Here is a 14,172-nt window from a genome sequence, read left to right as displayed (position 1 = left end):
TTCAAATCTCTACCACTTCACCACTTTCTTCTTTCAAATCAACCAAAAATCGCCAAAAGACAGTTTGATTTGCAAAATGCCCTAAACCACTTCTTGTCCCAGGGAATGGTGTTTGTATCTCTGCAAAACAGGCCCAAAGTATTCTACTCAAACCTGTTCACGATACCAAAGCCCAGCAGGGGTATTCGTCCTATTCTGGATTTAAAATCCCTTAAACTCCATCAAATTCCAAAATTTTGCATGGAGTCCGCAGTCATTAATTGCCTCACTGAAACAAGGGGGAATACATTGCACCTGTGGACATCCAAGATGTCTAAGTACATGTTCCCATTTACCCACCTCATCACTGTTTTCTGTGCTTCGCATTGACAGACAGCCACCCGTCCTTCTCAGGACTGATGGTATCCAAGTCTAGATGACCTTCTTCTGAAGGACTCGTGTCTCTTTCAGCTATTAGAAAATGTCACCAGGACTTTTCAGATGATTCAGGCCTTTGGTTGGGTGATCAATTTTAAAAAAATCTGCTCTCCAGTCTCCCCATTGCCTGGAATACTTGGGTCTGGTCCTAGACATATCCCAAGCAAAAGACTTTCTCCCAGAAAAGAAAGTTCTTTATCTAAGAGCACATGCTCAAGAATTGAGGTCGTTATCACGTCTGCCAAATAGGTTTGTGAACTGGCAGTCCTTTCCTGTAAAAAGCCTTTCCTCATACTTTACAATGACAAGGTTGTCTTACATCCAAGGTCATCCTTCCTCCCTAAGGTGGTCTCAGCATTCCACTTCAATTAGGTCATGATCCTCCCATCCTCATGCCCTGATCCTAATGCCCAGTACACACGATCCGAAAATCGGACGACGTTCCGTCCGTTTTTGTTTGGTTGCTAGGAACTCTCAATTATATTCGCAAATGGGAGAGGTTACTTACGATACGAATTTTCTCGGACGATTATTCAAAAGCTTCCGGTATGCCTAACCACGTTGTAGCGTGTGAGGGGAAATGAGGTCTACTGCTCATGCGCTGTCTACTGCTCACCATTTTTTTTAGGATGAACAACATACTGATAATACGATTATCGTACGATGTGTTATAGTACGATTTTTATGCTTGCACGACCGGATAATATCGGGCGAACTGTCGTGATCGCCTCTCGTAAGCTGTGTACTAACGATCAGATTATCGTCCGATCTTTTCACAAGCGTTATTTTTCGTCCGATTTTCGGATCGTGTGTACGGGCCATTAGCATCCAAAGGAAATTGCTTGTGTCGCTGGATATAAGAGCCTTTAGAGTATACAGTACCTTAAGGCTACTGCTCCAATCAGGCAGAATTCTGTTTGTCCTGTTCTTTAGACCTCACAAGGGGCACCCTGCTTAAAAGTCCACCACTGCACAATGGATACGAAATCGAATTGTAAGAGCTTACGTTCTCCAAAAGAAATATCTTCCTGCATTTTTATGCGCCCATCCCACCAGAACGGTGGGAGCGTCTCGGGTATTTTGGCACCAAGTCTCTGTAGCCCAGTTGTGTAAGGCCACCACTTGGTCTTCTGTTCCTAATTTTTTAACGTTTTACTAGACAGATGTCAAATCTGCTGATGAAGCTTTCAGAAGGTTCTTGAAGGGGCTATCTGAGGTTGGGTCTTCTGACCCATGTTAAGCTTGTTGGCACAGTTTTGTTTGCCTCATTGTTGTCCACGTTTCTAATTCGTTGCTTGGGGATGTCCCATGGTGTATGAATACTCTGCGTGTGTCCTGTATAATACAGTTAAGATAAGAGGAATTTTGGGTGTTCTCTCCGGAGTCTCCGGGACAGGTGGACTCGAAATGTCCCGGGCTTGGACGCGAAGGGCTGGCAGCAGATGTGGGACTCCCCCTTTAAGATCCTGATCTCGCTCAAAGACCGCATGGTTCAGTACAAGATTGCCCACCGGCCTATCTCACCCCTCATCGTTTACATAAGATTCATGGTTCCCACTCCCTGGAGTGCTGGCGGTGCAGCTGCACTCCCGGGGACTTTATCCACGTCTTCTGGACCTGCCCTGCCCTGTCGGATTATTGGTCGCGGGTGTTTGCGGCTGCAAATGGTGTTTTGCAGGTCTCAATCGACCCCTCACCAAAAATAGCTTTACTGGGCCTCTTGGATGACCTGCTGCCTAGGGCGGCAGATCGTACTCTCGTGGGCCTCCTCCTGTTCTACGCTTGGAAGAATATTGTGCTTCACTGGAGACAGCGGTCCCCCCTCCCCCCCCCCCCCGCTTCGGCAGTGGAGGGCGCTGGTGGATTCGGTGATACCGCTGTATAAGGACACATACTTTTATAGGGGATGCCCAAAGAAACACGACAGGGTCTGGGCCAGATGTTTGGCGGACTCTTCTATCCCGCTGCTTGCTGACTGCCTGGGTGGGGGCGACCCGAGGGCTGACTAGCCGCCCAGTGTGACTCGGCTGGACCGCCGCTCCGGGTGCCGTGTTGGTCTCCTCTTGTTCCTTAATATGTCATTTACTGCTGATGTCATTGTTATTCCGCCCCTGCGTGGGCACCCCCCTATACCTGCATGTTTTTTTCTCCAGCCAATGACCGTGTGTGGTGAGGCTGCTTGGTGAACCTTTTGCACCAATTGTTTGTATGTTAATTTTGTTGAAACAATAAAAAGATTTAAAAAAAAAAAATATAAGAGGAATTTTACCCGTCAATTCCATATTTTGAAGTACATAACAGGACACACACCACCCTCCCTCACATTTCTTGGTTTACACTCCATTGCTTGCTACAAAACTGAGGACTCACGGAGCACAGTAGGAATATAGGACAGGTGCCCAATGGGTGTGTCCTCTAAAGCTTTGCCAGTATCCAATCACCTGAAGTTACATGCCTATAACCCATGGTGTATGAATAATCTGCCTGTGCCCTGTACTGTTATCCAGGATATAGGTTTTACAGCCAAGTCAAAATTTCTCTTATTTCTAAGTGTAGAACTTCATGGCACAACAGAGCACTGTGGGACTTTATAAATGGTTGTGTTTTATGGTTATATTTTTACTATATTCCTCCAACTTCCACCTCCCCTCCTTTTCTTCTGTACCCCCCTCCCTCCCTTGTTAAAATATCCATAAACACCATTTTTAAATGTGAAATATAAGCAGCAGAGGGGGGCAACCTACTAAGCACAGCGGTTACTTTTCCCTGAATGTGCAAAATATAGCTTTGGTTGAAGGTAGCAGGATAGTCAGAATGGTGATGGAATTTCAATAAAATGGTGCACTCAAAGGCATTGTACACTTTAAAATGTTTTAATTGTTTTAACTAGGTATTAGTGAAGCTATATTCACTGTGCTGTTAGGTTGCCTTACCTTGTAATGAAGGGCCCATATGTTGTGAATAGTCTCATGGTCGATCGATTCCCCTATTGTGCAGCTAGCCTGTTCCTATTCGACAAAGGGACAAGAGAACTTCTTGTTCCAGGTCAAATATTATCCAATACGTTGCCATTGGTTCTGTGTCGCATTACAAATATGAAATGGCTAATGCATAGTTGCCAACTGTTCCGATCAGTCTGGGACACTAACGCATTTTTAAAAGCTGTCCTGACATGACCTTGTCCCCGGCTATGTCCTGGAAATGAAGGCCAGTCACAGACATTACGACATTCGGGGCACACACTGCAGTGCTGCTGGGAGGGGTCACATTCACCATATCCATGCTGGGCCCTCCCCCTACCTCTGTCTCCCCGGCAGTGATCACTCATGCAGCTATTGGAGAGGTGTAGCCTGCAGCAAGGAAGTGATTGGACAGGACTCAGGGAAGGGGGTGTGGCCGGGCTACAGTGATCGCGACGAGATCGCTGCAGAGGGAGCAGACAGAGGAGGGGTGTGGGTGGTGTAAGGGGTTAGCTACACAGAGAGACAGCCGAGGAGTGGTTGAAAACAAGGGTCTATAGTTTATTCTTCCAATTTGCTGGAAACAAGTGCTAGCATCCAAACAGCATGAATCAAACAAATATAAAATAAACCCTGGCCACTTAGGGCATCTACCTTCACAACACAGGAACCTACCTATGGAGTCTGTCCCAACCTACTGCTGGGCAGACACTGCTGGTCATACAGCAGAAAATCAATAGTCCATTTGTTTTCCTTTCACACAGAAAAAGTCAACACCACCTCACCTTCAGAAGTCTTTCTCAGCTCACTGCTCTCCTTAACACAAAAAGCCTCAGGAGGCAGCCATCAGTAGTTATCCTCTGGATAACTTATAAAGGCCTTAATTGCCTCATTCTGAATAGCTGAAGCTTTCCAACGTCTTTAAACCTTTCTGGCTACCTCCGCAGCCGACACCTGATAGTAATTGGTGAATTGTCTAAACAAGGCAGAAATGTATCTCCCGTCTGTGACAACACCCACAGATTTACCTGACTTCCTGTCACAATGGTTAACCAGAAGAATTAGGATGTCAGATGGCTGCATGGAGATCATGGACAACACTATGCAGAGTTCTACTGACATCACAATAGTTGCCAAGAATGTACAGCAGTCAACAAGGATCGCCATCATATGACATTTTCCCAGAACGAGAGCCGCACCTCTCCGCCGTCATTTGACGGTGAGCGGGCGACAAGTTGTTAAAACTGCGTGTCACTGCGACTCCGGGTGTGACTGGGAGGACATCTGTGCGGCTTCATGCACAGATGTATTTGCAAGTCGCACCCAAAATCGCCAAAAGTAGTGCAGGAACTTTTCAAATCGGTGTGACATCGCAAATTTGCGCCAATTTGAACAGTGTGATTGCTGGCCAAAGGGTGCGACTTGTCAAATCGCATGACAAATATGTGAACGAGGGCTAAAAGAAAAGTTTCACCTTTCGTTATACTTTAAGGTAAATGCAAGACATGTAAAACAAGAATGCAAGACAAAAAAACAGCATTCTGCTGAGAATTACAAATGCACGCTCTCAGCCTGGAATGTGTTAACTGCCTAAACATTTTTTATTAATACCGAATTTCTTTAAGGTTTAACGAGCTCATAATAAAGCGGTGACCTCATGGCTCCACTCCCATTCTTTATCAGTTTTGTAAAGCTCACACCATTAAAGAGTTAATTAGAACACACATCCCTGTTAGCAACCTATAATAACATCATAAAAAGACACACTTACCTTTAATAATTGACTCAGCTGCGTATAAATCTCGCTTGTAGGTCACCTAGTGAATAAATTCGAGCCATTAATTACAGCACAGGAAGGAATTATATGCCAATAAAGCAACTGCCCAAAGCAGCGCTCTCCATTGGCAGCAATACCAATAATTCATGCAGTCTCATTTATGCAAGCGTCGCAGTGCATCAGAAGTAGGCAATCTAGATCAATGTTTCTTAACTTTTTTCAGTCATGGCACCCTTTAAGGCCTCATGCTCACTGGACGTTATAAAAACGCCAGTAGCTTTGCAGTTTTTCTGCATTTTTTAGCTTTTTTGCATTGGCATTTTTGAGCGTTTGTTGGTGTTTTTAGCTAAAAATCACCTCTCTGCTATTTTAGTAACTCCCACTTTCCCACAATCCAAAGCTTGCCAGAATTGCATCGCATGGGTATTCACACCCATGCGATAAGATTTAGGTGCGGGGAAAAAAGGGTCCTACAACATTTTGGTGCAAATGTGGACCCTTTTTTCCCCCCCGCATGAAAATCACATCACATGGATGTGAACCCATGTGATACGATTCTGTCAAGCTCACTGCATTTTGCAATCTGTTTCGGGGTGTCGTTCATGGAACATTAAAGCGGTAGTATCCCCTGAGTACAAAAAAACCCCTGCAAGACAATGGCATACTAGCACATTATGAAATACTTATCTTAGAACGAAGACCCGACACGGTCGCCCGGACACCGCTAAGGAAATTGTCATGTTCCCTCGGCGTCTCTTCCGGGTTCGGCGGCGGCTCCGGTGCTGCGAGTGGCTGGAGCCGCGATGACGTCACTCCCGCGTATGCGCGCTGGAGTTCACTTTCCGGCAAGGAGCTCTGAAGGTCCGCCGGACCTTCAGAGCGCATGCGCCGCTGGTGTCAGTGGCTGCATGCAGGATGAATATCTCCCAAACTGTGCAGGTTTAACCACTTGCCGACCGCCGCACGACTATCTACGGCGGCGGTCAGCCCCTCACAGGCAAAGTGACGTAGGTCTACGTCGCTCGCCTGTGAGGGTTTAGGGAGCGAGCGCGCGCCGCCGGAGGCGCGCTCCCGCTCCCGCGTGGTCACGGACCCCCCCCGCGCATGTGACCGGCGGACCCGATCGCCGCCGGCCACTCTGCGATCGGCGGGGGAGAGGGAGAAAGTCAGGCAGCTTGTGTAAACAAGCTGCCTGTCATTCTCCTCTCTGTATGAGAGATGATCACATGGATCTACTATGTAGATCCATTGATCACTCTGCATACAGTTGAAGCCACAGCCAATCACAGTTAGAATCACGCCCCTAGGGACACACACAGCCCCTCCCTCTCAAATAAAGTTAACCCCTTCACTACCAGTGTATTTTTACAGTAACAGTGCATATATATAGCACTGATTACTGTAGAAATGTCACTGGTAACCCCAAAAGTGTCAAAAATGTCAGTCAAGGGTCCGATCTGTCCGCCGCAATGTCGCAGTACCGCAAAAAAAAAATCGCAGATCGCCGCCATTACGCGTTAAAAAAAAAAACAACAAAAATGACAAAAATCTTTCCATTTGTTAGTAAACGCAATAACTTTTGCGCAAACCAATCAAAATACGCTTTTGGCGATTTTTTTTACCAAACATAGGTAGCATAAAACAAATTGGCCGAAAATATTAAAAAATTTTGATTTTTACATTTTTTTGGGGGGGAATTTCATATAAAAAAAAAAGGGAAAAATATTGCTATTTTTGCAAAATTTACGCTCTTTTTTTGTTTATAGCGCGTGATCAAAAAATCGCACAGGTGATCAAATACCACCAAAAGAAAGCTCTGTTTGTGGGAAAAAAAGGACGCCAAATTCGTTTAGGTACAGCGTCGCACGACCGCGCAATTGTCCGTTAAAGTCACGCAATGCCGAATCGCAAAATACCCTCTGGTCGTTTAGCAGCCAAATCCTCCGGGGCTTAAGTGGTTAAGAGGTAATCATTTTACCTACAGGTAAGCCTTATTATAGGCTTACCTGTAGGTAGAAAGTTAAAAAGCGGATTATACTACCGCTTTAAGCCCCCATTCACATCGGGCAGATTTGACATGCGATTTGACATGTCAAATCGCATGGCAAATCAGAGCCTATTACCGGCAACGTCACTGTCCGAATTGGTGCAACCCTAACTTTGCGGCGCCGCACCGATTCCCAAAAGTAGTTTCTGCACTACTTTTGGCGACTTCAGGGCAATTTCAATAGGCATCTGTGCATGAACCCGTACAGATGTCTGTCGTGCGCGCTCAGCTGAATGATTTCAAACCCGCCCGCCATGTGAGCCGGTGCCGTTGCCGGCAATAGGGTCTGATTTGACATGACAAATTTTGCCAAATCAGCACAATGTCAACAGGGCTTCATGTTCCATGAACGATACCCCGAAACAGATTGCAAAATGCAGTGGGCTTGCCAGAATTGCATCACATGGGTGACGCAAAGCGACGTAGAGCTACGTTGCTAGCCTGTAAGGGTTTTGGGAGTGAGCTCGCGCCGCCGGATGCGTGCGCGTGCTCCCGCTCGGTCACGGACCCCCCCCCCCCAGCGCGCGTGCCCGGCAGACCCGATATCCGCCGGGCACTCGCGATCCTCCGGTACAGGGGGAGAAAGGCAGGCGGCTAATGTAAACAAAGCCGCCTGTCAGTCTCCCCTGTGTAAGAATGGAGATCATACGGTTCTACTATGTAGGACCGTTGATCACTGTTCTTACACATCAAGCCGCAGCCAATCACAGTTAGAAACACGCCCCTAGGGACACACTTAACCCCTCACTCTCAAAAAAAGTTAACCCCTTCACTGCCAGTGCCATTTTGACAGTAACAGTGCATAGCATAGTGTATAGCACCGATTACTGTAGTAATGTCACTGGTAACCCCAAAAGTGTCAAAAATGTCAGTCAAGGGTCCGATCTGTCCGCCCCAATGTCGCAGTCCCGCAAAAAAAAAAAAAAAAAAAAAAAAAAAATCGCAGATCACCGCCATTACGCGTTAAAAAAAAAAACAACAAAAATCACAAAAATCTTTCCCTTTGTTAGTAAACGCAATAACTTTTGAGCAAACTAATCAAAATACGCTTTTTGCGATTTTTTTTACCAAACATATGGTAAAAAAAAAAAAATTGGCCTAAAATGTTAAAAAATTTTGATTTTTACATTTTTTTTGGGGAATTTCATATAAAAAAAAAATGTGAAAAATATTGTTATTTTTGCAAAATTGACGCTCTTTTTTTGTTTATAGCGCATGATCAAAAAAAAAAAAAAATCGCACAGGTGATCAAATACCACCAAAAGAAAGCTCTGTTTGTGGGGAAAAAAAGGACGCCAAATTCGTTTAGGTACAGCGTCGCATGACCGCGCAATTGTCCGTTAAAGTCACGCAGTGCCGAATCGCAAAATAGGCCCTGGTCAGGAAGGGGGTAAAATCTTCCGGGGCCTAAGTGGTTAAAAAGGATGAAGTTAGCTACCTTAAAGTGGAACTTCAGTCTGCCCCCTTTGGTGGCTCCACTACCCCCATAACCACCCCCTCTGGTGCCATTATTATAGCCATTGTCTCTGCCTGGCCTTTGGGTCCTGGAACAGCCAATTGGCACATCTGCACATGTACAGGTGATTTTCCACACTCATGCAGACAGGGAAGGTTTCGGGAAACCCAACGCCTGGGCAGATGGATGCAGAAACTGGCGTATGCGCATATATACCACTGGGCTCTCTTGGGATCTGACCCCTGTGGCACATGTGCATACATGTGGGGTGGGGAGAGCTTTTCACCCAGGCAAGGAATGCAGAAATGCTGCTTTGCAGCACAAATACAGTGCTTTTTCCAAGAAAAGATCATCCTTTTGTTAGAGAGGGAATAGGGAGGAGGCAGGGTGGCAGAGCATCCCCTTTAGGGTGAAGGTTGGCTTTAAGCAGGGGGCATACATGCTTCAAAACCTTAAACACGTTTTGCTCTGGTTAGCACCTACTCATATAAAATGTTAGTGGTTTTGTAGCATTCTGTACGTACCCAGTTTGCAAAAAAGGATTTATGCAGCAAACGCCAGTATGGTGCCATCACCAAGTTTTGCATGGAAAGTAAACTGTACAAGACCCAGCATATAGGAGAGAGACAAACCTACCAGACCGAACGCAGCCTCGCCTTATCTTTACTTCTCCGTGGTGGTCGCTTGTACACAGTTTCCCACAAAATGTGTAACTGTTTAAATCTTCCACCAAAACAAATCAGCTGCCCAATTAGTGTTTGCAGACCTTGTACAAACTGAGCTTAGTGTGGCGCTCCAGGCAGCAGCGACTGCCCGCTGGTTGAACGGCCGTGTGTTTGCAGTAGTTAAGTGTAACTCAAACATTTAATGTGAGGTCACCTCCACTAACATTTTATTTACCTTCCACAGATCGGGGGGTCCTTCCACTAACTTTGCTCTGACATTACTGTACTCCAGGGCCAAATGTAAGCATTCTGTGCCAAAATCCAGGTCGTAGTCAGTGCACTGTTGGCAGAAAACAAACACAAACGTCTTAAACAGCTGGAAAAAAAAATCTTATGGAACGCTCAGCTCCCAAAAAGAGACCCAGTCACTTTGCTCATTCATAGTCCATTAAAAAGGCTTTTACTAGCTCACCTCCCAAGCCACCTATTCTTACCTTTGCTCGGGCCCAAGTAGCAAAATCAGCAGGCACAAACACTGTCACATGGAGCCAACCGACATGGAGCTTATGGCGCTTTTCCACTGCATGGAACCGAACAGTTCGGCTCGCTTTTGTGCTTTTCCACTACTGGTACCGCATGGTACGGTGTAGGAACGGTTTGGTACGGTACGGCGGCGCTTTTCCACTGCATGGAACCGAACGGTACGGCTCTCAAAAACAGTACCACCTCGATTGTGGTTCCAAGAGGTACCATACCCGGTACCATATCCCACTATCCTTTGCATGCAGTCACTACTAGCCACTGATTGGTCAGAGATTCGTTGTTATCCCACCCACTTAACTTTAGTACTACTTTAGTGGAAAAGCAAACCATACCGTACCGTACTGAACCGTTCCAACACCGTAACATGCGGTACAAGAAGTGGAAAAGCAAACCGGGCCAAGCAGGGCCGAGTAGAGCCGAGCCGGTACTTCCAGTGGAAAAGTGCCAATACACTTTCTGATGAAGGAACAGAACAGGGGAGTAGGTGTGGGAAGGGGAGTATGGCTGGGTTGAAGTGGCAAAGGCCTGTAGAATGGGGTATATATCCAAGGTTTACAGCATTCTGACCTCCACGGATGACAAACTCCCTTATAAGGAAAACTGGGAACAGAATATAGAGGAGGTCTTAGACCCGGCAGAGTGGCATAGACTGGCGCAAGGAGCTGCAAAATCAATTATAAAAACACCTTCCTAATAGAGGCCAACTACAAAGTACTAATGCAATGGTACTTTGTCCCCGCCAGAATTGCCCAATGGGTGCTGGATCACCTACCTGACAGGGACAGCCTAGTCAGATCTAAGGCAAGCGTCTCTTTTCCCCTTTTTTCTTCATCCCCTTCTTTTTTTTTCTTCCCTGTTTTTCTTCCTACTGATTAATCCTTTTGGTAGTTTGCGGAGCCGTGTGGGAACGCTGGTGGGCCATCGGTCCCCCTCCTAGTTTGAGGGCTGTGTATGCAAACACAAAGATCGGCTACTGTGATCGCCTCATGGCTGAGACGACCCCCCTCGTCTTCGATGAGAGCGTCCCCCGGTCGTGCAGCTCCTCTTTGGAGGAAGTATTTCCCCGCCCTTAAGAAATATAGACACAGCCCAAAATGGAGTTATACTGGTTCTTTAGTGACCACATGTGTATGTCACTTATGTTATTATTTACCAGGTACTTTTCTATATTGTATTGTATGGTTTTATATCTGTATGGTTTAAAACCTTAATAAAAATGAGTAGAAAAGGAAGGACTGTAGAATGAGCAAAGTGACGGTCTTTTTAAAGGGAAGCTATAGCACATATTATGATGGCTGCATTTCACATACAGATATCCACATGTCCAGTTGCTACAGTTTTACAATCCAACAACCAACATATTTGACAGAAAGAAATTTCAATTTGATAAAAACCAAACATGACATCAAGAGGGTGACTACATCACTTAGCCATTTCAATTTCACCTATCCACCTTCCGTATGTTACCGCATAGCTATGTTTGGTATCGAACTGATTGTTATTCTCATATACATTTGTGTAAACACTTGTTAAGTAATGTAGCAACAACATAGTAAAAAAAAAAGACCCTTGAGAAACTCACATGACGAAACGCATCAGGCAGAGCCAATGACGTCATAATGTCCCTGGAAGTGATGTCACCCACGATTAAGAGAGTAAAGCCGATATTCTATGCTCATTAAGAGACCAGAGTCTACTTTTGCTTTTATTTGTGTGCACCAATATCGGTGCACACCAAAATGGGAGTGTATCTTGAAGAAGTTTTTAATACAAAATGTACGTTTTTATGGTATATTTGTGCAAGGATGGTTCCTATTTAGTTCCTTTAAGTACTTTGCATTCAACAAACAAGGAGCGGATCTAGAGAGCAAGCTGATTATCCTAGTAGAGAAGAAGTAAAAGGCAACCAGGATAGGAGTTGGTCCCAACTCCAAAAGGGCAATGTGCATTCGACCTATGCTTATTAGGTCCAACCACTGAGGTAGGCTGCTATCTGTATTGGCAAAAGATTCACATGGTGGAATACAGAGCAAATGGCTACTGCATGCGATTAAAAGGAGAAGTCTGTCTGTCTGTCTGTCTGTCTGTGTCTGTCTGTCAGACAGACATTTTATTATATTTTTTTTTTCTAGAGAGAGTGATATATATATTCTAGATGTGTGTGTGTGTGTGTGTGTGTGTGTGTGTGTGTGTGTGTGTGTGTGTGTTTTATATATTGAGTGGATATAAAGGATACATATATGGATATATATCAATAGTAATACTTGGGATTCCTTTGTCTCCAGGAGGGTGACACCACCATTGTACCCCCTTTCACATGGTATAATTATTAGGTATGGTATGAATGTATTGTTTTCTGTTCAGTAGGAGAGTGACACCAGTCAAAAGTGATAAAAAAATAAATAAACAAAAGGACAAATTAAAATAAAAAGTAAAATAAATTAGAAAAATAAAATATAAATTGCCTCATCCCTACGTGCTGGCGTGCAGAAGTGAACGCATACATAAGTCGCACAAGCATATGTAAATGGCGTTTAAACCACACATCTGAAGGCATCGCCGCGATTGTTAGAGCGAAAGCAATAATTCTAGCGCAAGACCTCCTCTATAGCTTTAAACAGGTGAGGCCTTTTGCACACTGCAGCTTGTAAAAGCTCAGTATAGCTTTTTATTTTTTTCCTGAGCTAAAATACAGCCCATTGATTGTAATGTGCTTATACACATAGGCACGTAAACAAGTGCCGTGCATTCTTCAGTAAAAAACAAAAGATAACAGAAAATCTGCTTTTTTGTTTAACAAGTTACTGCGCAAATTCAAGCAAATATGCGCAAATGTGCACAAACATGCGCAAATAATTTACATATTGTTCAGAACAAAGAACACAAGAATATGTTTTTGCATTTGCGCGAAAATGCTTGTAAATACGCGCAAATACATACAAAACAAAAAGTCTGAAAAAGTAGATGCTAGTATCATGTGCAAGATGCCTAACCTGTAAAAAATTTGATGCCAGGACATTTTCTACTTTCAATGGCCACAGTCCTGCCCCCCTAAATTCTTCAGGACAGCAAACTTGCCCTTTGTCGATGTAGCACCCTCCTTGGTTGGTGCTAGGAAAAACATATGCGTGGTCCTGTCTGCTTATCAGGAGGGCCTGATCAGTTAGTTAGCCTGTAACATGCTTCCAGGTGTGACCTGTTGAGTCTGGGGAGTATCTCCACTGTATCCAATGAGGGGCCGTGTTGGACAGTGGAGGAAACCTAGCCAATAGCACACCAGGGTTATGACTGTCCCAGTGGGAGGGCATTGCTGCAATGCATTCTGGGATTGGGAATAAATTCTGAGGGAGCATGTGACAGAGTGTCTTTTGGCGGGAGCAAAGTCCCAGGAGGAGGTGACGGCTGTCTATCTTCCTGCTGAAGTGTGAAGGTGGTCCGGGCAGTCGGCCTAGGGACCAGAGGTTGAGCTGGGCTGCAGAGGATCCAGAGTGTGCTGACCGAGTGGAGCTGCTGGGAAGAGATCTTCTGGAAAAACAGTATTGTGAGTACTTAAGATCTGCCCAGGGGTTTGCCTAAGAGAGGGGACCACTCCAGAGAGGTCAAGGGGGATCCAGGAGTCAGATAACCAGGGGTGCTTAGTGAAAGGGGGTGCCAAGTTGTAAAGCCCTGAAGATTAGGGATTAAAGGGGGCACCAGTAAGGGCCCTGAAGTGTTCAGCAGTACAGTCTGCATTATAAGTCAGCTACCTCAGAAAGGAGAACCTCAGGGAGCGCAAAAGGACTTTTCACAGTCAGAGGTGAAGTTATAGTAAGCGGCACCAGTCAGTGTTAACCACATAAGCCACGGAAGATTTTACCCCCTTCCTGACCAGGGGGTTTTTTGCGATTTGGCACTGCGTGACTTTAACGGACAATTGCGCGGTCGTGAGACGCTGTACCTAAACAAATTTCACGTCCTTTTTTCCCCACAAACAGAGCTTTCTTTTGGTGGTATTTGATCACCTGTGCGATTTTTTGATCATGCGCTATAAACAAAAAAAGAGAGCAAATTTTGCAAAAATAACAATATTTTTCACATTTTTTTTATATGAAATTCCCCCCAAAAAAATGTAAAAATCAAAATTTAACATTTTAGGCCAATTTGTTTTATGCTACATATGTTTGGTAAAAAAAAAAAAAAAAAAAAAGTGTATTTTGATTGGTTTGCGCAAAAGTTATTGCGTTTACTAACTAAGGGAAAGATTTTTGTCATTTTTGGTGTTTTTTTTTTTTTAATGTGTAATGGCGGCGATCTGCGATTTTTTTTGC

At 44.9% G+C, this 14,172-nt stretch overlaps 1 protein-coding gene across 1 annotated transcript in view; it reads right to left on the bottom strand.

Moving 5' to 3' along the window:
* The window catches only part of CRPPA (CDP-L-ribitol pyrophosphorylase A), a 353,916-nt gene that overhangs the window by 245,721 nt on the left and 94,023 nt on the right, over positions 1–14,172 (bottom strand). Inside the window, exons 4-5 of the mRNA XM_082259071.1 lie at positions 9,558–9,662; positions 5,149–5,194 (exon numbers count right to left, since the gene is read on the bottom strand). Of these exons, the coding sequence (XP_082115197.1) occupies positions 5,149–5,194; positions 9,558–9,662 (151 nt within the window). The remainder of the gene's footprint in view (positions 1–5,148; positions 5,195–9,557; positions 9,663–14,172) is intronic.

This window comes from Pelophylax lessonae, assembly GCF_965119305.1.
Source record: "Pelophylax lessonae genome assembly, chromosome: 5".
Lineage (NCBI taxonomy): Eukaryota > Metazoa > Chordata > Amphibia > Anura > Ranidae > Pelophylax > Pelophylax lessonae.
This window is presented reverse-complemented; position numbering and strand designations above follow the sequence as displayed.